Source organism: Bombus affinis, chromosome 4 (genome assembly GCF_024516045.1).
Source record: "Bombus affinis isolate iyBomAffi1 chromosome 4, iyBomAffi1.2, whole genome shotgun sequence".
Classification (NCBI taxonomy): Eukaryota; Metazoa; Arthropoda; class Insecta; order Hymenoptera; family Apidae; genus Bombus; species Bombus affinis.
In genome coordinates this window covers 16,783,381-16,804,636 of record NC_066347.1, presented here as the reverse complement: position 1 = coordinate 16,804,636, position 21,256 = coordinate 16,783,381, and the positions used below count along the sequence as shown (strand labels likewise).

Here is a 21,256-nt window from a genome sequence, read left to right as displayed (position 1 = left end):
GGGAAAATTTTTCTCGTTCAAGATTGAGAAATTGTCGAGAATCACGAATCCGACAAAAGAATAATTGTACAGCAGCTAGTTCAGTGTGATTTAAAATGGTAGCACCAAAATTCATTACGAACAATTAGAGCAGTATAAGATAGGTAGGCCTAATTTATAGAGCCTTATACTTGCTATTCAAATATTTTGTTTTGGATCGAATTTTATTTACTGTGTAATGGTTAAATTAGCGAATTTATATCTGCTTTTTCATATTTTCTTTTTAGTAACAGAACCTTCATTTTTATTTTTATGTAAATTATCATTATTTCTATTTTTATTAAAAAGTAATATCTTAACTTATATCACTCAATTTTCCCCCAAAATACTTGGCACAGGTCGTTTTAAAATCACATTGACCCAAATAAACGAACAAAATCGTTTTTTGCCGCATATCATCCGTTATTCTAAGCTATACGTGTATTCCAATAACTGTAACCTCATCATCGTCAAGCCCAGCTATCAAAATCACTAGCTACATTCTAAACGCTTATCGCTTGTACTCAATGCGCTAAAAGTTCACTCACACTAGACAAGTTCGTTTACCTTTATAATTGGCCACAAATAACTATACACCATTTATGTTATTACATTACATTTATTATCATTTCTTTTCAAGTACAATCTCTTAATCGTCAATATTTTACCAATTACATAAAGTATACGAAATGAAACAAAGTAAATGCATATTTCAAATAAATAATCATTAAATATTAAATAAATGCAATTAATACAAGACAATACTAATAGTAATTGATATTACGTTAAAACTGATCTCTGTCTAAATTTCTCTAATTGTGTCCATAAAAAAATTATGAATTTGCAGAAAAATCCGTAATCTAATCGTTAACTGTACGCATAGATAGATTTAATATCCTAGTTCCTCTGACATCACGTCATCGATGTCGCGTTAGAATCTGAATCCACCACCCACGCCGAAGCTGGGCGAGATTCTGCCGCCAGGACCGCGTTCAGCCTGGCTGTATCCTCTGATGAAGCCATTCTTGTATTCACGCTGGATTTGGACACCCAAGTGTGGTTGAGCAGGTTGTCCTGGGCGAATATTCAATCCACCGTACGCGTCCGCGTTCACTCCGTTTCTGTCGTAGACGCGTTGATGATAATCGACGTCCAAGGATGGGCGACGATCCGGTCCGCTCAATGGTTTCTTTGCATCGATAACAAGGGACCCTTGCGGGTCAGCGTGTCGTCGAAAACGAGGAGAGCCCTGAGAAGAAAAAAATATGGATTCACAGATAACGAAGAACGGGACCAGAACCTATTTTCATGATATATTGATTCATATGATAGCTGTAAGGGAAGTTTCGAATATCGATACTTGATTGCAGTTGTGGAATAATATTCAATTAACTAGTAACTTCAGCAAATTGACAAGCTACAAATTTTTAGAATTTTCGTTTAAAGTTTATAATTTTACGATTTTATGTCAAATAGGATAGTTGGCCGACTGATAATTTATAGAATTTTCACATGAAATTTTATTTGGACTATTAGTAAGCTGTTGGAGTTATTATGCAGGAGAAAATGTCACTACTAATATTAATCGAATTGAGCGATAGGGACGCGATTTAAAAAATGGATTTCTATTGGAATTATTTAAGCTTCCTGAACGAAGTTAATCTGTTTTATTTCTTCCTTTTTTGTTAATGCTATTTAATAGAATGTGCCATGTGCACGTGTACCATATATGCGTTCGTAGTATTTAAAGAGTCGAAGCGTTAACGTGATACAAGGATAAAAATGTTAAGTTTAAGATGTAGCGTTGGAAAATTCATCAAAATGCTCAAATTCGTTCTATTATAGATTTTCGTAAACAATTCTCGCTTGATGACATTTTTATTTTGTATATTTGTAACCAATCCATACGCAATTTTCAAATTATTGCAGAGTAACAGATTTAAACATTATCATCTATTGGATGAAAGTACTAATTATCCAACTACTATCCCATTGTAATATTGCTTCAATCACATTTAGTGCTAATTTTTAAGTAGCAATTTTACAATTAATTAAATAGTAAAGTTCTTACGTAGTATTCTTCCACAGCTTCAGGTTCAATTTCTTGGGCAGCGGCGTATGCAGCCATGCAGAAGAGAGCCAGTACGATGAATTTCATCTTGGAAATTGTTTTTTTGATTCACTTGCAACTCTTTGACACAAGATTTCTGATGCTCTTGTTTTTAGAGCTGATGGATTTGTATGCCACAATCGGCTGAAGCTTGCTCTTATATACCAATTTTACGCTGAAGCTCTTTCCCTGTCTTTTTTGTGGTAATTCCAGCCGGGGGATCACCGTCGGTTCCTTATCCGCATTTCTGTCTGCGTCTGTGTGATTGTCTCGGGGAATCCTACTCTTGGGTCATCGGAGGTCAATAATACGAGTGTGCATTATGCATATTTTCAGTTGTAAATGGAGTTCGTTATGCGTTCGATTAGAATACCGATTAGAATTTCATTGTTTATAACTTTTAATTCCGTTCTTTATTTTCTTCTTTTTCTTTGGTATTGTTTGATGTCGACTGTTAGATAGATATCGATATCCGTATAATATAAGGAGAAAGAAGTCTCCGTAGAATATTTCAAATTTCGCAATGATGAAATTGGTAAATTGGAAATTTACTTTTTTGATATTTCTGTAGTTTGTGGTATTTTTGTGTCATTTTACAAATATTTTAGTGGCCCCACAATAACTCGATGAAACCTCCAATAATTTCTTAACAATACAATTATCAATAACATATATTTTGCAATAAATAATTAGAATATTTAAAATGTCCCATTTTAAATTCATAAAATTTCGACGAAAAAATGACAAGTTGGGCTTTTTAATCATTCTGGTATTTTTAATGTTAAATTCGTTGCGTTCTTCGTCACTTTCCACCCAATCTGCCCTTATGGTGATCAATTTTTGTAAGTGTACGGGATATCTTTAAATATTATTAATGATACGTATATATTTCGTATTTCCATTTCACGTTGTAGGTTTTCTCAGAACATTATTACCCCTATTTGTCTCTTGAAACAAAACTGATATTGGGAAGTGAAAACTCAAAGATTGCATAGTCAGAAACAACCACATAATATACAATGTCCTAATTTGCATAAAAAATAATTTATTTGTCGACGAACGATTTAACTTTGAGGAATATTAACAAAAAAATTGTACGCACGTACGAATATCGAATGGCTTCAAGAATGTTGAATCATGATTCACCTGGTTCGAAATTAAATTTTCGTAGATGTACAAGATAGTGCGGATCTAGATAGGTGTATTTTTTTTTTCTAATCGCAGCATCGCGTTATCATGTAATTGATGCTTTTAGCCCTCCAAATCTAATATTCTTGGAACACTAAATTACCTCATATACAGCCTTATTCTCACAAAACGCTTTAAATACAAACAAGATTGTCTGATTAAGAAGATTTTATAACGAATGAAAGAAAGAAATTTCATAATGATCAATTGTAGCATCTTATACGATGTATTGGAACGTGGTATAATTCCGATTTGTTTTATTTTCATTTGCACACGCGGGAAATAATACAAATATATCTTTGTTACGATATTTGTTTCACGGATGAACATTTAAGATAAATATAAAGTAAGTAATGCATTAGACGAGAAATTCTTGTTAAAATTTTATTATATATATGTATTTTCACGCAGAGAACATAGTTTGTAATTAAAATTATCTTCGTAATAATTTTCGTGTGCGAAGCAACATTTTTTTTAACTTTCACCGTTATTTTTAATATGCTGTATTACATTCTACCGTTTCAAAATTGTAGATTGTAATATATGGTTCTTCAAATATAACGCTCTACCTACGTAATTTACAGTGCTTTTCTTTCTTTTTTTCGAATTTGTGCTTTATGCTATGAATACGACGCATTATAAACACCGAAGAATAATAGAGACGATATAGACTAGCGTGTTCTCTTTCATACGCGACCTTCGTAGTTCGTACGAGTACAATACACATTCTGTTGCACTTTACGAACTAGAGATGCCCATGGGGACCAAAGTGGTTATTCAGAATTTCCACGTTTTGCGATCACTACTTTTAGAATTCTAATCTACATGCGTGACAAACGGTTCATAGGATTGCGATAACGGTTAATCTTGGTTCGAGTATGATTTCGCAAGACCTATCTCTCATTACGTGCCACGAGGTTATTCCAGTTCTTCTGCGTGAAAACTGACTCAGAAAATAACCAATTCCCGATAAGAAAAGAAAAATACATCCATAGTCCGTTGATCATTTCTGTCATTCGCCAGTTTATCACCGAAGCCTTAATGTTAGAGGCAGTTTATATCTTTGTTTTGTAAATGACGCAACTCAATTATATCTTTGCAAATGTAAAAAATTATCTGCAAACGTAATTACACGTTAGTTTGCTAATTAAATTTGCGTCACTGGGAAGTCGCATTAATCGATTTAAAAATCGAAAAATAGAGAAAAGTGATAATGTTAGGTGCACTATTTTTGAAAATTTACCTTGCAATTATGCAAACTACGAACTTATGGGGTAAGTGATTTATCTTTTAGAAGTTGGATATTAATCGCGTTCCTGGCTAATGAACTTAAGGATACGAAACGCAGAGTTTGACTTTTTAAAGACTCATTTAACAAGAAATACCATAGGAATTCAAAAAGGAAAGATAAAAAAGCGTTATGCGAAGACTCCTAAAGAATTCTGCAAATTTTCTCATTTTCAGAGTGATTCGTTTCTCTGAGACTAGAATTCTTGCAATTATAGTCATAGTGCGCAATATGTATGTAAGCTTATTCTTATAGATTTTAGCGCTTAGGAAATTTTATTGACCGAAGAATTTGAAGAGTTTTTACAGTTCTGTAAATGAGACAAATTTATGCTGGTAAAGAGCTAAGTTATTTTCTCGATTCTTCAAATGTAGTCAAGTAAGTCGAGCTTAATAGAACTTGAGTATATTTCTTATTTTCTATTTTATTGTGTTGAAGAAATTTGTTGGATGAGATAGATCTTTTGGAATCTTTAAAATTATGACGGAATGTTAAAATCACGTATGAATGAAATTCCAAGCTACGTTTTACGTTACATGTTTTGAGAAACTACTGTAATATCAAAGTCTTGTTTGACAGAATCGAATGCCTGTTTCTTGTGCAATCGCATTAGACGTTTGAAGGAATGATTGAACGTAATAACCACTATCTTTTTGCAGCGAAAGGTATTATTTATCACGTAGAAAGTACTATTATCAGTAAATCTGAGATCATGGTATTAACGTTCTTATAAAGTTTATTTCAAGTCTCAGGCTTTAATTATACTAACATAAATTTGAAGAAACATTAGTATTATGTGATATGTATTATATAATATACTTGGTGTGTTATAATATGCCAAAATATATTTACATATCACACGTGTGGATAATTATAATAAAAGTTAATTTTTGGAAATATTAATGTAGTATCGGGGCCAAAAGGCCTAAGGTATCGGCCGAACCGTAAACAAAGTTGCAAGAGCCGCGGCATCGTCAGGTACATCAATGTGCCGTTGGGTCTTTTTAAGTGGACAGTTTTCGTGGAAAGGACCTGCGTGACCCTGACCACGGGCGTTTCGGGACATCTGTTCCGAAGGACGGGAAAAGGCAAAGAGACGCTAAAGGGAGAGTTAGTTGAGATGCCGGAGAGGACGGATGCAAAAGGTGTGCAGAGTGCGAGTTGAGAAGCGAGAGCGAGCGAGTGTAAAAGCCGGAGAGTATGAATTGGGAAGTCGAAAGCCGCCCATGAGAATAAGACGTACAACAGCATTGTAATCATTTCGTTGCTTCGAATAACATTTATTAAATCAAAACATCATTACTTGTCCTTTCCTCTAAGACCCATTTAGATACCACATTAATAATAAATTTCTTAGAAAGAATTACATTTTAAAGTCAAGAGAAGTTTTGATCCTATAATATTGGAAAGTATTTAAGATAACATGTAACAGTCTAACAGTTTATGTAATAATTTATATGCTGTTTCAGTAAACTTTGATCTTATTTTAGAATTTCTGTACTTTCATTTCTCTCTGCTACAAGTTGCTGACTTAGCAGTTTTTTAAGAAGCTGCGTTTTCTCTATTTTCTTATTTCACTTTTAGCGTTTCACGTTTACTATACTATCAATCGAATTTCTGTTACGGTTGCTATATGCCGAGCAATTTTTACAAAACTGTTTCCATACAATTTACACATATGTACTCCAAATGAATATATCTTTAGAATTTCCACTTAAATTTCACGCGTATTAAATGTTACGTATTAAATTAGGATTACAAAAATTAATAATGTACTTGTATATCTACAGTGGCGGACAGAAGAAAGTTTAAAATTGATATTTGTATGCAAGCAAAATTTCTGTTAGGTACTTTATCCGTATTAAACGTTCGTCTGTTACATTACATTAAATTATATCGTACATTCGCTCTTCTTGTCAATTACAATTTATTTTTATAAAATTGCTCCGTTTGCCCCGTTATACTCTTTAAATTTTGTCCCGATCTAATATAAAGTAACTTTTCGCTTATGCGATTATAATCTATATAAAAAATGAGATTTGTACAAGTTAGTACGTTATTGGTATTGCTCTTTGGAAAAATAATCCGTGTTACATCGCTCGAGAAAGAAAAGATTATTTATGCGAAGAACACTCATTTCTATGAATTTATTCAGCGTGTAAATGAATTAACGCTCGTTTCACATTTGTATTTATGTCCATGATTTCTATTGAATCGGAAACAATTCTTTCACGTTTATTGCAATTAAAATATTCCAACACAAAATTACATTTTAACATTGTTCGTTCCTAGTCGCACTATTTCAAAATACAATATTCCATTTGACAACAGATGACAAGGAGAAATATAAGCGTCTTTAACCATGTTAGAAATGAAGCAGCATCGATGTCCGTATCGTTGAAAACGCATGACAAAGTCACTTTATAAGATTAATCGTCAAAGCTTGAAGATCGACAAATTGCTTCGTGTTTATCATTTCTACGTGAGAAATCAAGATGATTTTCTCGTACCTCCTTTTCAGAGTTGGAGTCGTCATCGTACTAACTATAAGTAAGGATTTCCTAGTTGTACGTTTCTTCTCCAACAAACCTCTAATTGCACGGTATTTGGAAATCCAGACCTACCTGATGCTGTATTTTGTTAGCTGAGACAAGAAAGAACTAACTGTTCGCGGTCTCCATTCATCCTCGCGCAAGAACATCAGGTACCGTTGCGTCACTCAAGTTACAGTTACGTCCAAGAATGTAGTTTAAACGTGTTTTGTACGTACGTGTGTTCAAGTTTAAATACAATTACATTAATTGATTTCCCTTATCGCCATTCTAACCCATTTCCATCTCTGTGAAATAGTGGATGAAAAAGGCAGAAGAAAGGAGAAAGTGAGTTCGCGTATAAAAAAAAATCTGTGAAGACAGTAGTCTCATTGTATCGGTTGGTGTTTCATTGTTTTTTTAAGAAACGACGTGAACTAGTTTCGTACAACCTCTTGATTATTTCTGAGATGTTGAATTTTGCCAGCTCTCTTGTCCTACATTTCTTCAATTTGGTCATATGTGAACAGGACCCTCTAAACTCTAATTAGGGCTTGGAGGACCAATTCAACCATTCAGGGAGTTGATGAACTGTTTCTCCATAAGTGTCGAAACAGCTACTACCTACGGTACAACTTGAAAGAGGAGTAATTTGCTATTGCGCAAATGGGAAATTTTATACTAATGAAATGGAAAAGATAATTTCGAAGAGAGTATAATTATTTTAACATGTCAGTTTAAGAATAACACAGTGTTATAAGAATTATACAAGTTCATAACGTTTGTTATAAATGTGTAAATTTGTATATAATAAGCGTATTTTCCCTATGCATTATATATTCTACCAATGCGTTAACTGCTACGGGAGTCACTAAACATTAGACTATGGATAATATCCCATGACTTTGGCGCAATGTTCGTATTTCGATTCTGCGAATAAGATGTAATAAAAATTTATGTAATGCGCAATACATTTTGAATGTATAATCTGACCAGATAAAAATAAGATTTGAATGCGAATCGTCGTCAGTTCTAAGATAAAAATTCCCCTCTTCTTCCTCGGAGTTCTATTTTGAAGCACAATTTTATTTCGGCAGTTACGCGGAAACGAAAAGTTAATAGGTTCAATTAACAGCAGATTTTCTATTCGGACATCGTCTTCCTCAAACAGATCGCACAAACAATTTTATTATTTTTAACAGAGTGTATAAGCGAATAAAAGGTCGCTGATGTACCAGAATGAAAATGTTTCAATGATCGTATTAACATGTGGTATCACGACATTTGATAGTAGATGTGCGTGTGCAGAATTCGCGCTCTATAATCGGTTAATCACGAAAGTTGATTTAACGAGCTTGAAGGAAAATCTGCACGTGATCTCAGAATCAATGGCATAAGTGATCTCTCAGCTGGTCGCGTTATCGCATTTCATCGGCCACGGACAAACGTTATTCGTCACTGGTGGCTTTCTTAGCGGACGAAATGGGAAAATTTTTCTCGTTCAAGATTGAGAAATTGTCGAGAATCACGAATCCGACAAAAGAATAATTGTATGGGAGCTAGTTCAGTGTAATTTAAAATGGTAGCTCCAAAATTCATTACGAACAGTTAGGGCGGTTTAAGGTAGATAAGCCTAATTTATAAGGCTTTATACTTCTCTTGGTATCAGATAGCGGGTGGAGTATAAAAATTTATACTGTGTATAGTGTTTCATATACAGAAATTTAGTTGAACAAGAGTTTAGTTATAAACATATTATCTTCAAAAGTGTGTGAAATAAATTTTTGCGGATGTTCTTATCTCTATAAACTTTGATTAGATATTTTTAAATAAATTAAGATCAGATTTATTCGAAATAAAAGGCATTTGTTGATAAATTTGTCTTTTATACCTTCAAAAGCCTAGGAAGCAAATAATTTTGTACTGCTAACAGAATTTATGTAGGTAGTGTTAAATTAGAAACTTCTACAAATTTTGTAAATTACAAAGAATTTTAAATGTACGAGCTATAAATTTATTCGGTATACTGGATATTTTTGGATGACGTTTGATATTTATTGAAACACCCTGTATCGTGTATTAAACATATTTCCTATTAAAAAATGTTCCCAAAGCGACAATCTATAATTTTGGCTGGTAGGAGATCTTATGCTGTCTGTGAAACGTGTCAATAATAAAGTTGAAAATACGTAGGAGAATCAACGTATTACAACCATATTTCTCGATGTCTCTAGTCATTTTTTGTAAAATGCAATAATTATTTATTGTTAGAAATGCAAGGGAAATGGCAGAAAATGAAATTTTTTTTTACTCAGAACATTTTCAATAAAATCGAAAAAGAAAAGATAAAAATCGAGAGAAATGCTTTCGACTAAAGAAAAATAAAGTGCAATGCGCGAGGTAATAATTCACGAAACGGTGACCTACCGTGTTCGATAGTTTATCTTCATGAGGTGATTGTTCGAATGGTAAGATAAAATCAGTAAGATGTCAGCGATAAACGAGAAACGTTCCTACGAGCTTCATTCGAGATTTGTTTAGCGTACAATTTTCTTGTGAAATCCAAATTAATTCTTATGATTTTGTGTATTCGCATATATATGTTAATAAATAACATACATAACAACTTAATAGGTACATAACACACAGATGTATGTTGTTTTTAATGGAATTTTAGATTAAACTCCCGTGTAATTCCACGTGAAATTCCGATGAAAGGAATGTAGATATTTCAAATGTAACCCATACTTGAAATTTTTTATAATTTTTTAGAGAATTTCAATAGTATCATTAACCTTTTAAAAGCTCGTATCGATGTATATCTCAATTGCAAGCTCGAACGCGAAACAGCACCTATCGCAATAACAATGACGTAACAGACCACAGTCACGTGTATATTAGTGCTTTCCATTGGTCATCCTGCATCGAACCACTGCTTAGAAATTAAACTATGTTCGAATACATAATGGCGCTTAAGATATTACGATACTGTATCATGACAAAATGATTACGTATGTTAAATATCTTTCTTTATAGCACTCTTTATAACGTCAACTACACTGCTAAGTTATATATAAATTATTGGCTTGGAAAAAAATTTTTTTTTTCGTGCTATTATATCAGAGACCTAGTTTATTCTCTTACAAGCTGACACGTTTTAAACATTTTACGACGAAGTATTATCGTATTCTGCTTTCAAATATTATTTTTAGAGCTGTTTTAGAAATTTCAGAGTTAATTGTTTCATAAATTCTGTAAGTATTACGCTTGACTAATTTTCTCCGATAAGTTCTGTGCTTTTAATTTACTGGGTTGAAAATAAAGATACATCATATATTCTACTTCATTCTTAGATATACAAGATTTTACTAGTATTTGCTATTCAAATATTTTGTTTTGGATCGAATATTATTTACTGTGTAATGGCTAAATTAGCGAATTTATATCTGTTTTTTTTTTCATATTTTCTTTTTAGTAACAGAATCTTTATTTTTATTTTTATGTAAATTATCATTATTTTTATTTTTATTAAAAAGTAATATCTTAACTTAATTCACTAAATTTTCTCCAAAAATACTTGGCACAGGTTGTTTTAAAATCACATTGATTCAAATAAACGAGCGAACTCGTTTTTTTGCCGCGTATCCTCCGTTATTCTATACTATACGTGTATTCCAATAACTGTAACCTCATCATTGTGAAGCTCAGCTATCAAAAGCGCTAGCTACATTCTAGACGCTTATCGCTTGTATTTAATGCGCTAAAAGTTCACTCGCACTCGACAAGTTCGTTTACCTTTATCATTTGCGACAAATAACTATACACCATTTATGTTATTACATTACATTTATTATCATTTCTTTTAAGTACAATCTCTTAATCGTCAATGTCTTACCAATTACATAAAATATACGAAATGAAACAAAGTAAATGCATATTTCAAATAAATAATCATTAAATATTAAATAAATGCAATTAATACGAGACAATACTAATAGTAATTAATATTACGTTAAAACCGATCTCTGTCTAAATTTCTCTAATTGTGTTCAAAAAAATTATGAATTTGCAGAAAAATCCGTAATCTAATCGTTAACTGTACGCATAGATAGATTTAATATCCTAGTTCCTCTGACATCACGTCATCGATGTCGCGTTAGAATCTGAATCCACCACCCACGCCGAAGCTGGGCGAGATTCTGCCGCCAGGACCGCGTTCAGCCTGGCTGTATCCTCTGATGAAGCCATTCTTGTATTCACGCTGGATTTGGACACCCAAGTGTGGTTGAGCAGGTTGTCCTGGGCGAATATTCAATCCACCGTACGCGTCCGCGTTCACTCCGTTTCTGTCGTAGACGCGTTGATGATAATCGACGTCCAAGGATGGGCGACGATCCGGTCCGCTCAATGGTTTCTTTGCATCGATAACAAGGGACCCTTGCGGGTCAGCGTGTCGTCGAAAACGAGGAGAGCCCTGAGAAGAAAAAAATATGGATTCACAGATAACGAAGAACGGGACCAGAACCTATTTTCATGATATATTGATTCATATGATAGCTGTAAGGGAAGTTTCGAATATCGATACTTGATTGCAGTTGTGGAATAATATTCAATTAACTAGTAACTTCAGCAAATTGACAAGCTACAAATTTTTAGAATTTTCGTTTAAAGTTTATAATTTTACGATTTTATGTCAAATAGGATAGTTGGTCGACTGATAATTTATAGAATTTTCACATGAAATTTTATTTGGACTATTAGTAAGCTGTTGGAGTTATTATGCAGGAGAAAATGTCACTACTAATATTAATCGAATTGTGCGATAGGGACGCGATTTAAAAAATGGATTTCTATTGAAATTATTTAAGCTTCCTGAACGAAGTTAATCTGTTTTATTTCTTCCTTTTTTGTTAATGCTATTTAATAGAATGTGCCATGTGCACGTGTACCATATATGCGTTCGTAGTATTTAAAGAGTCGAAGCGTTAACGTGATACAAGTATAAAAATGTTAAGTTTAAGATGTAGCGTTGGAAAATTCATCAAAATGCTCAAATTCGTTCTATTATAGATTTTCGTAAACAATTCTCGCTTGATGACATTTTTAATTTGTATATTTGTAACCAATCCATACGTAATTTTCAAATTATTGCAGAGTAACAGATTTAAACATTATCATCTATTGGATGAAAGTACTAATTATCCAACTACTATCCTATTGTAATATTGCTTCAATCACATTTAGTGCTAATTTTTAAGTAGCAATTTTACAATTAATTAAATAGTAAAGTTCTTACGTAGTATTCTTCCACAGCTTCAGGTTCAATTTCTTGGGCAGCGGCGTATGCGGCCATGCAGAAGAGAGCCAGTACGATGAATTTCATCTTGGAAATTGTTTTTTTGATTCACTTGGAACTCTTTGACACAAGATCTCTGATGCTCTTGTTTGTAGAGCTGATGGATTTCTATGGCACAATCGGCTGGAGCTTGCTCTTATATACCAATTTTACGTTAAAGCTTTTTCCCTGTCTTTTTTATGCCAACTCGAGCCGGGGATCACCGTCGGTTCCTTATCCGCTTTTCTGTCTGTGGTTCTGTGATAGTCTCTGGGAATCCCACTCTTGGGTCATCGGAGGTCAATAATACGAGTGTACATTATGCATATTTTCAGTTATCAGTGGAGTTCGTTGCTTATGCGTTCGATTAGAATACCGATTAGAATTTCATTGTTTATAACTTTTAATTTCGTTCTTTATTTCCTTCTTTTTCTTTGGTATTGTTTGATGTCGACCGTTAGATAGATACCGATATTCGTATAATATAAGGAGAAAGAAGTCTTCGTAGAATATTTCAAATTTTGTAACGGAGAAATTGATAAATAGGAAATTATTTTTTTTTTAATATTTTAATAGCCCCACAATAATTCGATGGAACCTCCAATAATTTCTTAACAATATAATTACCAATAACATATATTTTCCAATAAATAATTCGAATCTTTAAAATGTCCCGTTGTAAATTTATAAAATTTCGACGAAAAAATGACAAGTTGGGCGTTTTGATCATTCTGGTATTTTTAGTGTTAAATTCGTTGTGTTCTTCGTCACTTTCTATCCAATCGTGCCCTTATGGTGATCAATTTTTGTAAGTGTACGGGATATCTTTAAATATTATTAATGATACGTATATATTTCGTATTTCCATTTTACGTTGTAGGTTTTCTTAGAACATTATTATCCTATTTGTCTCTTGAAGCAGAACTGATATTGGGAAGTAAAAACTCAAAGATTGCATAGTCAGAAACAACCACATAATATACAATGTCCTAATTTGCATAAAAATTAATTTATTTGTCGACGAACGATTTAACTTTGAGGAATATTAGCAAAAAAATTGTACGCACGTACGAATATCGAATGGCTTCAAGCACATTGAATGAAATTCATGATTCACCTGGTTCGAAATTAAATTTTCGTAGATGTACAAGATAGTGCGGATCTAGATAGGTGTATTTTTTTTCTAATCGCAGCATCGCGTTATCATGTAATTGATGCTTTTAGCCCTCCAAATCTAATATTCTTGGAACACTAAATTACCTCATATACAGCCTTATTCTCACAAAACGCTTTAAATACAAACAAGATTGTCTGATTAAGAAGATTTTACAACGAACGAAAGAAATAAATTTCATATTGATCAATTCTAGCGTCGTATACGATGTATTGGAATGTGGCATGATTCCGACCTGTTTTATTTGTATTTGCATACGCGGGAAACGATACAAATATATGCATGTTAGGATATTTGCTTCACGGATGAACATTTAAGATAAATATAAAGTAAGTGATGCATCAGACGAGAAATTCTTGTTAAAATTTTATAATATATATGTATTTTCACGCAGAGTTCAAAATTCGTTCGAATCTCCATAGTAATTTTCGCGTACGAAGCAACTTTTTTTTTAACTTCCATCGTTATTTTTAATATGCTGTATTATATTCTAGCATTTCAAAATTGTAAACAAAAATAATAGTAAAATCTATCATACTGCAATATATAGTTCTTCAAATATAACGCTCTACCTACGTAATTTACAGTGCTTTTTTCTCTTTTTTTCAAAATCGTGTTTTATCCTATGAATACGACGCATTATAAACACCGAAGAACAATAGGGACGATATAGGCTAGCGTGTTCTCTTTCATATGCGATCTTCGTAGTTCATACGAGTACAATGCACATTCTGTTGCTCTTTACGAGCTAGAGAAGCCCGTGGGGACCAAAGTGGTTATTCAGAATTTCCACGTTTTGCGATCACTACTTTTAGAATTCTAATCTACATGCGTGAAACATGAATGTTGTGACAAACGGTCCATAGGCTTGAGATAATGGTTAATCTTGGCTCGAGTATGATTTCTCAAGACATATCTTTTATTACGTACCACGAGGTTATTCCTGTTATTCCCCGTGAGGACTGACTCAGAAAATAACCAATTCCCGATAAGAAAAGGAAAATACATCCATAGTCCGTTGATCAATTCTGTCATTCGTCAGTTTATCACCGAAGCCTTAATGTTAGAGGCAGTTCATATCTTTGTTTTGTAAATGACGCAATTCAATTATATCTTTGCAAATGTAAAAAATTATCTGCAAACGTAATTACACGTTAGTTTGCTAATTAAATTTGCGTCACTGGGAAGTCGCATTGATCGATTTAAAAATCGAAAAATAGAGAAAAGTGATAATGTTAGGTGCACTATTTTTGAAAATTTACCTTGCAATTATGCAAACTACGAACTTATGGGGTAAGTGATTTATCTTTTAGAAGTTGGATATTAATCGCGTTCCTGGCTAATGAACTTAAGGATACGAAACGCAGAGTTTGACTTTTAAAAGACTCATTTAACAAGAAATACCATAGGAATTCAAAAAGGAAAGATAAAAAAGCGTTATGCGAAGACTCCTAAAGAATTCTACAAATTTTCTCATTTTCAGAGTGATTCGTTTTTCTGAGAATAGAATTTTTGCAATTATAATCATAGTGCGCAATATGTATGTAAGCTTATTCTTATAGATTTTAGCGCTTAGGAAATTTTATTGACCGAAGAATTTGAAGAGTTTTTGCAGTTCTGCAAATGAGATAAATTTATGCTGGTAAAGAGCTAAGTTATTTTCCCGATGCTTCAAATGTAATCAAGTAAATTGAGCTTAATAGAACTTGAGTATATTTCTTATTTCCTGTTTTATTGTGTTGAAGAAATTTGTTGGGTAAGATAGATTTTCTGGAATCTTTAAAATTATGACGGAATGTTAGAATCACGTATAAATGAAATTTCAAGCTACGTTTTACGTTACATTGTTCGAGAAACTACTGCAATATTGAAGTCTTGTTTGACAGGAATCGAATGCCTGTTTCTTCTGCGATAGCATTTGACGTTTGAAGGAATGATTGAACATAATAACCATGATCTTTCTGCAGCAGGAGGTGGAATAAATTTCAACTAACGTGCTATTAGATAATTAAGAATTTTATATTGAAACTGGCAATTATCTTGAAAGTTGAATAGTTGAATTGAAATTCGAACATCACATTAAAATTTGGCAATAAGACGATGTTAGGCAAACTGAATCGTCGAGCAAAATTTCGTGAAATTTCACGCTTGAGTTTCTTTCCTGTGAATTTTCATCTCTCTTCTAACAAATTGCAAATATTTAACGCAACAAGGAACTGTATAACTTAGTCGCGATATCGATAAGTATTCCAGAAAGATTCGTTGAAAGCGCGAAACAGTAAAAATAGATCCAGTTTGCCTACGAAGTGTTAATATCTAATTTTCTTTTTTTTTTTTTTCAACACAAGGTTACATCGGCCAATATCGTAACACACGCATTTTCTTGATTATGTGCAGGTGAATTTTCTACTAACACAGTTCACAGCACTGATATTGGCTGGATTTTTGAGAACGTTTCTTAGTCCAGTTGCCGTGACAGCAGCCACCAGACATGTATTTGGTCTCGTCATCGGCCTTGCGCTTGGATATTTCTGCTTCGGCAGGTAAACAGATCTACGTAAATAAAGAGAAATCAATTAGTTGAGAAAAGTGTCGTATCTCTGATAAGCATGATAGTGTTGTGCAAAAAGGCCATTTTATACACACATGCTATTGTACAAGATGTCCCACGATTAATTGATACATTAAAAACTTTACTTTTATTGATACTTATCTTAAGTTTGATGTAATACTTTACCATGGTACGAACAGTAGCGATTCTATGTATTAAATTTAGAGAAATCAAAATAATTACCCATCTATATTGAAAAATTCGATATAGGAATGATTTTTTGTTAAATATACGATTTGAACAAGTGTCGAGATATTTATATCCGAATGCTTACAATTCATTGTTTCCACGAACATTGTGTATCTCATCTAGCGTTCTAATTATAATATCCGGATCTTTATACGAAACATATTATACGAAAATAAGTAGACTGAGGATTTTTCTACAAATTTATTGTTCTATGAACTATCAACCGCAGAAATAAAATTCCGATAGAAATTTGTTCCGCCTATTAAAAATTATAACAAGAAATCAATTTTGAATACATTTTATACATTTTTCTCTTTGAATTTTGCATAAGTGCATGAAAATTCACGATTCTAATAATTATATGCTATGTTCGAGATACGTACGTTAAAACGATCTTCTCTTGAAATAAGTCTTTATTTAGAAAATATTATAAAATAATACATTTATTATATTAATTAAAAGTGGACATATCCTGTACAATAGAATCAACTGTATAGATTAGCGCATGAGACTGAAAAGAAAAAAGAAAAAAAGATAAACGGAAAAGAATGTTTGTAGCATCCTGAGAACCCCCTCTATATTTAACCACCTTGCTTCATTAAAAAAGAAAACTCGTATCTTTTCAGGCAGGCGATTCACCTTGCAGGCCTCCCCGCCTTATGTTACATAGCAATGCGCACACAAAATCCTCGTAATATACAGAGGCAAGTTATTTATATCGATATTTTCATTATAATTATAACTATGGGGCACATTGATTCGTTTCATTAGTCACTATAGATTTCATATCCTGTGAAAGCTTTGCGCAGCTTGATAAAATATTACTCCCCGATGAAAAACGTTTTTCTTGAAAAATTATCCCACTAACCACGAAGATATGTGAATTATGTTGAAATATGTGATTTAGCAGAGTGTAAGATTTACTTTGAAGATTTATTTTCTACGATTTACTTAAAATTCCCTCGCTTGTTCTTTGAACACTATAAAACATCGAATAGAAACGTAAGTATTCTACAAATACAAGTTCCTGTCCCGTTTTATACGTTATCAATTTAGAGCATGTAAATACGGTGCAATTTCTTTTCAGAAATGATAAATTTCAAATCCTTTTGTATCTACATAATAGATACAACATATTTGAATAAAACTAATACAATGGAAACATAAATGTACCTTTATAAAATTTATAATTTCTCGTAATAGTACTTGATAGATAATAAAAATCCAAAAACATCTTTTTATTATAATCTTTGTAGTTTGAACAATAATTACGGATCTATATTTATATCGAAATTTATCTAAAAATTTATATATCTCTCTTATCGCATATCACAGTGACGAGCCTATAAATAAAGAAATACCTAATTATTTAACTAATTTTACTATGAGAAGTTTTATTGTTCAAGAGAAACAGTTAAGCGATTTTAAACAGAATAAGCGTCGAACCGTTTAGTATCAGGCATATCCTATAATTTGCATAAAAAAATACTCTACTTAGTATATACTTTATACATAAAAAAATACACTCTTGTAAATTCAACTTGTAGTTCTACCATCAAATGATTTATTTCTAACTTTTTGTATAGTACAGCATTTAAATGTATCTTTCTTGTACTTTAAAACTCTAGATATAGATCACTAGACATAGAACTACTCATAAATTTTAATTTCAATAAACTACTAAACTGCGCATGTTTTATGGAAAACCGAAACTTTTTTATTAACACAACTACAAAAATAGGAACTTCGTTACTTGTATATAATAATAGGATATAATAAGATAATTTTTATTATAAGTTATAAATAGTCGTTAAATGTTAAAGGCCGAAGTGTTTCCATGTTTACTCTCATTATCACGGTCAATGATTGTTCTTTGAACTTAACAACTCATCTTGGTAATACGTTTCAGAGTTGTGTTAACAACGGCGATGCTCTACTTATCTTGCGTGCATTACCATCGACAGATGTACAATTATGGCTCGTACACACTCGATATCACTGGTAAGTAGACACGTGTATCACCTTCACTAAATAATTAATATCTTCTTCTTATTGGTATGTTTTCGAATACGAGAGTTACAGTATATTTTTCACGTGTTTTTCTAAGCAAATATTTTAGTTACACTGACTTGCGTCATTGGACGTGTTAAAGATCAAAACTTATGTATATTAAAAAATTATTAGCTACACGATTGTAAGAAAGATATTATTTGATCTCCTTGACATTTACCGTAACTTTTAAGTCATCGTAAATGTCGCATCGTATTCTTCTTTCGTACGATCTAATTGTTTTGTCATTCGTACATTGTATTGTTTGAACGCTATCGTATAATTATTAGAAAATTTAAACAATAACAACGTAAATTTTCCTTTTCTAATTTTACTTTTACTTTGTAAGTCATCGTAATATAGGAATTACACTTTATATAAAAAATATGTCTCAGTAAATATATAACATATAACAGGAATATATCACAGGAACGTGCGTGGTTTATAAAAAATATGTATTTCTATATAAAGATCTCGTTACATCGTGTACATTTCAGGGCCACTTATGGTGATAACGCAGAAAGTGACCAGCCTTGCGTACAGCATACATGATGGGTTAACGCGACGTGAAGAGGAACTCACGCCAACGCAACGTTATCAAGCCGTGAAGTGAGTTGACGTCTTCGTTAACCGGTCGTTTATTCCACAACATTAATTATATAATATGCAACGCAACACACCCAGAAGAACACATCTTCCATAGTACATACGCATCAACATAGCTGAATCACATATCTATTCAAATGATAATATCGCTTGCGCTCCGGATAATTCCTACATTTATCATTTTATTTCCTTTGCTGTCTGTGGTCAAACCCAACCTGTTATATGCATGGCTTATTTTAGAAAGATGCCGACGACGTTAGAGTACTTCAGCTACGTCTTCCATTTTCAAGCGTTGATGGCTGGGCCGGTGATATTTTATCGTGATTACATCGATTTTATTCATGGACGTAATCTAACTGGAGCAAGAGCTTTGACGGTTAGAGTTTTGTTCAATCATCATTTTTCTTTTTTGCGTTTATACGCTCTCGATAACAACAACAACAACAAAAAAAAAAGAAAAAAAAGAATAAAGAATAGATCGTAACATGGAGTTTTGATATTTTTTATTCTTTTTAAGGGCTGTGATAAAAATTCCGCTCACTACGATGAGATAGTCCTGGAACCGTCTCCGTCACCGGTCGTAATAAAAAAGGTCATAGTGAGCTTATTGTGCGCGGCTATGTTCGTGACTTTCATTCCAACATATCCGATTCAGAAGCTAAAAGGTTCTAGTCATATATTGTCTCTTTAATATTTATTGTCGCCACGTCAGAGCGCTGACGAGACTTTACTTTATTTACAGACGATGACTTCCTCGAGAATACCACGGTGTTTTATAAAATGTGGTTCCTGATGGTGACCACTATGCTAGTTCGCTTTAAATACTATCACGCGTGGATCTTCGCCGATGCCATTTGCAATAATTCCGGGTTTGGGTTCAACGGTTATGACAAGAATGGCGAACCCAAATGGGATCTAGCTTCCAATGTTGATGTTTATGGGTTTGAGGTAAATTTTTCGAAATGAATTATGAACGATTATTTTAGAGATAAATCTATATATATCTATACGTGCTTAGATAAAGATCGCGATAAGCGTCGGTACATTTGGGATAATCTCGAGAACCGCTGAATAGATTTTGATGTGGTTTTCGTCAATTTAAATAGCGTTTCTCGAGCAAGCTTTAGATATGTGAAACATTATCCTATGATTAAACGAATCGCTTTTACGATATAGCGAGGCAATATGAACCCGACTGCGAGCAATGTCTTTCTCTTTTCAAAGTATGTTATGTCAGAAGCATCACGATTTCATTGTATGACGAGCGGTGTTGATTCACGTTTACCAAGTCAATAGAAATTTCATTAAGCATATTATTAAAAATGCTTATATAAGATCCCGGACAAAAACTGGCATATCAATTAGTTATAAATAAAACATGATGTGATTTGCACACGTATATCTGGTTCAGTCGATTTATTTTTGAATTTGAAATAAAAATATTCTAAGCAAATTTACATCACTATATTTTTTATAGAATCTTTAATACGTACTATACAGCAGTGACGACATCACTTAGATTGAATCGATCGAGCTCGTAATAGAAGTTATGATCTAAGTTTAAGGTTACTGATCTGTACTATTGTGTTTCATAATTTATTGATTTATTATTGTTGTATGATCTAAACGAATCAAAATCTATGCGACAGTTGTACTTTTCAGATGTCTCTGAATATGAGGGACAGTATCGAACACTGGAATAAAGGAACCAATAGGTGGCTTAGGTCGATTGTATATGAAAGGACACAGTACAATAAACTTGTGTTCACGTACGCTCTTTCTGCCTTATGGCATGGTTTTTACCCCGGTTACTATTTAACATTCGCCAATGGAGCCTTTTTTACCATGGTGTCACGCATTGTAAGTAAAGCTAGTAATAATATCGAATTTGATTTGCTATATGTTTTTAATCATTAAAAAAAAAGAAAACATTTTGTTAATCATTAATTGATCATTGACCTATCTTTACTATCAAACAGACTCGTCGTAACATACGACCATACTTCCTAGGGTCCAAGGGGATGAAGTTCCTATACGATGCGCTTACGTTCACTACAACGCGATTCTTAATGGCCTATATGACATTCAGCTTTATACTCTTGGAATTTATACCAAGTGTGAAAATGTACCTGTAAGTAATAATAAATTCATGTTTTT

The 21,256-nt window shown here is 32.8% G+C and overlaps 3 protein-coding genes across 4 annotated transcripts in view; 1 reads left to right on the top strand and 2 right to left on the bottom strand.

Annotated features, from left to right (window-relative positions):
- LOC126915505 (lysophospholipid acyltransferase 6) overlaps positions 1-21,256 on the top strand; it is a 32,618-nt gene that overhangs the window by 9,047 nt on the left and 2,315 nt on the right. Inside the window, exons 2-10 of one of the 2 annotated variants that reach the window (XM_050720222.1) lie at positions 16,042-16,187; positions 17,071-17,148; positions 18,354-18,445; positions 18,991-19,102; positions 19,340-19,475; positions 19,617-19,764; positions 19,842-20,047; positions 20,762-20,959; positions 21,079-21,230. In XM_050720222.1, coding sequence (XP_050576179.1) covers positions 16,042-16,187; positions 17,071-17,148; positions 18,354-18,445; positions 18,991-19,102; positions 19,340-19,475; positions 19,617-19,764; positions 19,842-20,047; positions 20,762-20,959; positions 21,079-21,230 — 1,268 coding nt within the window. The remainder of the gene's footprint in view (positions 1-16,041; positions 16,188-17,070; positions 17,149-18,353; positions 18,446-18,990; positions 19,103-19,339; positions 19,476-19,616; positions 19,765-19,841; positions 20,048-20,761; positions 20,960-21,078; positions 21,231-21,256) is intronic. The other variant, XM_050720223.1, reaches the window with a different exon arrangement.
- LOC126915519 (hymenoptaecin-like) lies at positions 618-2,265 on the bottom strand. Its single transcript, XM_050720265.1, has 2 exons — positions 2,090-2,265; positions 618-1,267 (listed from the first exon to the last, which is right to left on the bottom strand). The coding sequence occupies exons 1-2, from the start codon at positions 2,174-2,176 to the stop codon at positions 950-952; spliced, it is 405 nt and encodes a 134-aa protein (XP_050576222.1). The 5' UTR covers positions 2,177-2,265; the 3' UTR covers positions 618-949.
- Positions 10,963-12,629, bottom strand: LOC126915518 (hymenoptaecin-like). Its single transcript, XM_050720264.1, has 2 exons — positions 12,432-12,629; positions 10,963-11,609 (listed from the first exon to the last, which is right to left on the bottom strand). Exons 1-2 carry the CDS (start codon positions 12,516-12,518, stop codon positions 11,292-11,294), a joined length of 405 nt encoding a protein of 134 aa, XP_050576221.1. The 5' UTR covers positions 12,519-12,629; the 3' UTR covers positions 10,963-11,291.

What these genes read in the sequence shown, in the direction of transcription:
- LOC126915519 (XM_050720265.1), bottom strand. Translation starts at nt 2,176, where the DNA reads ATGAAATTCATCGTACTGGCTCTCTTCTGCATGGCTGCATACGCCGCT. An exon ending in AAGCTGTGGAAGAATACTAC is followed by an intron (nt 1,268 to 2,089) that starts GTAAGAACTTTA and finishes TTTTCTTCTCAG; the next exon opens with GGCTCTCCTCGTTTTCGACG.
- LOC126915518 (XM_050720264.1), bottom strand. Translation starts at nt 12,518, where the DNA reads ATGAAATTCATCGTACTGGCTCTCTTCTGCATGGCCGCATACGCCGCT. An exon ending in AAGCTGTGGAAGAATACTAC is followed by an intron (nt 11,610 to 12,431) that starts GTAAGAACTTTA and finishes TTTTCTTCTCAG; the next exon opens with GGCTCTCCTCGTTTTCGACG.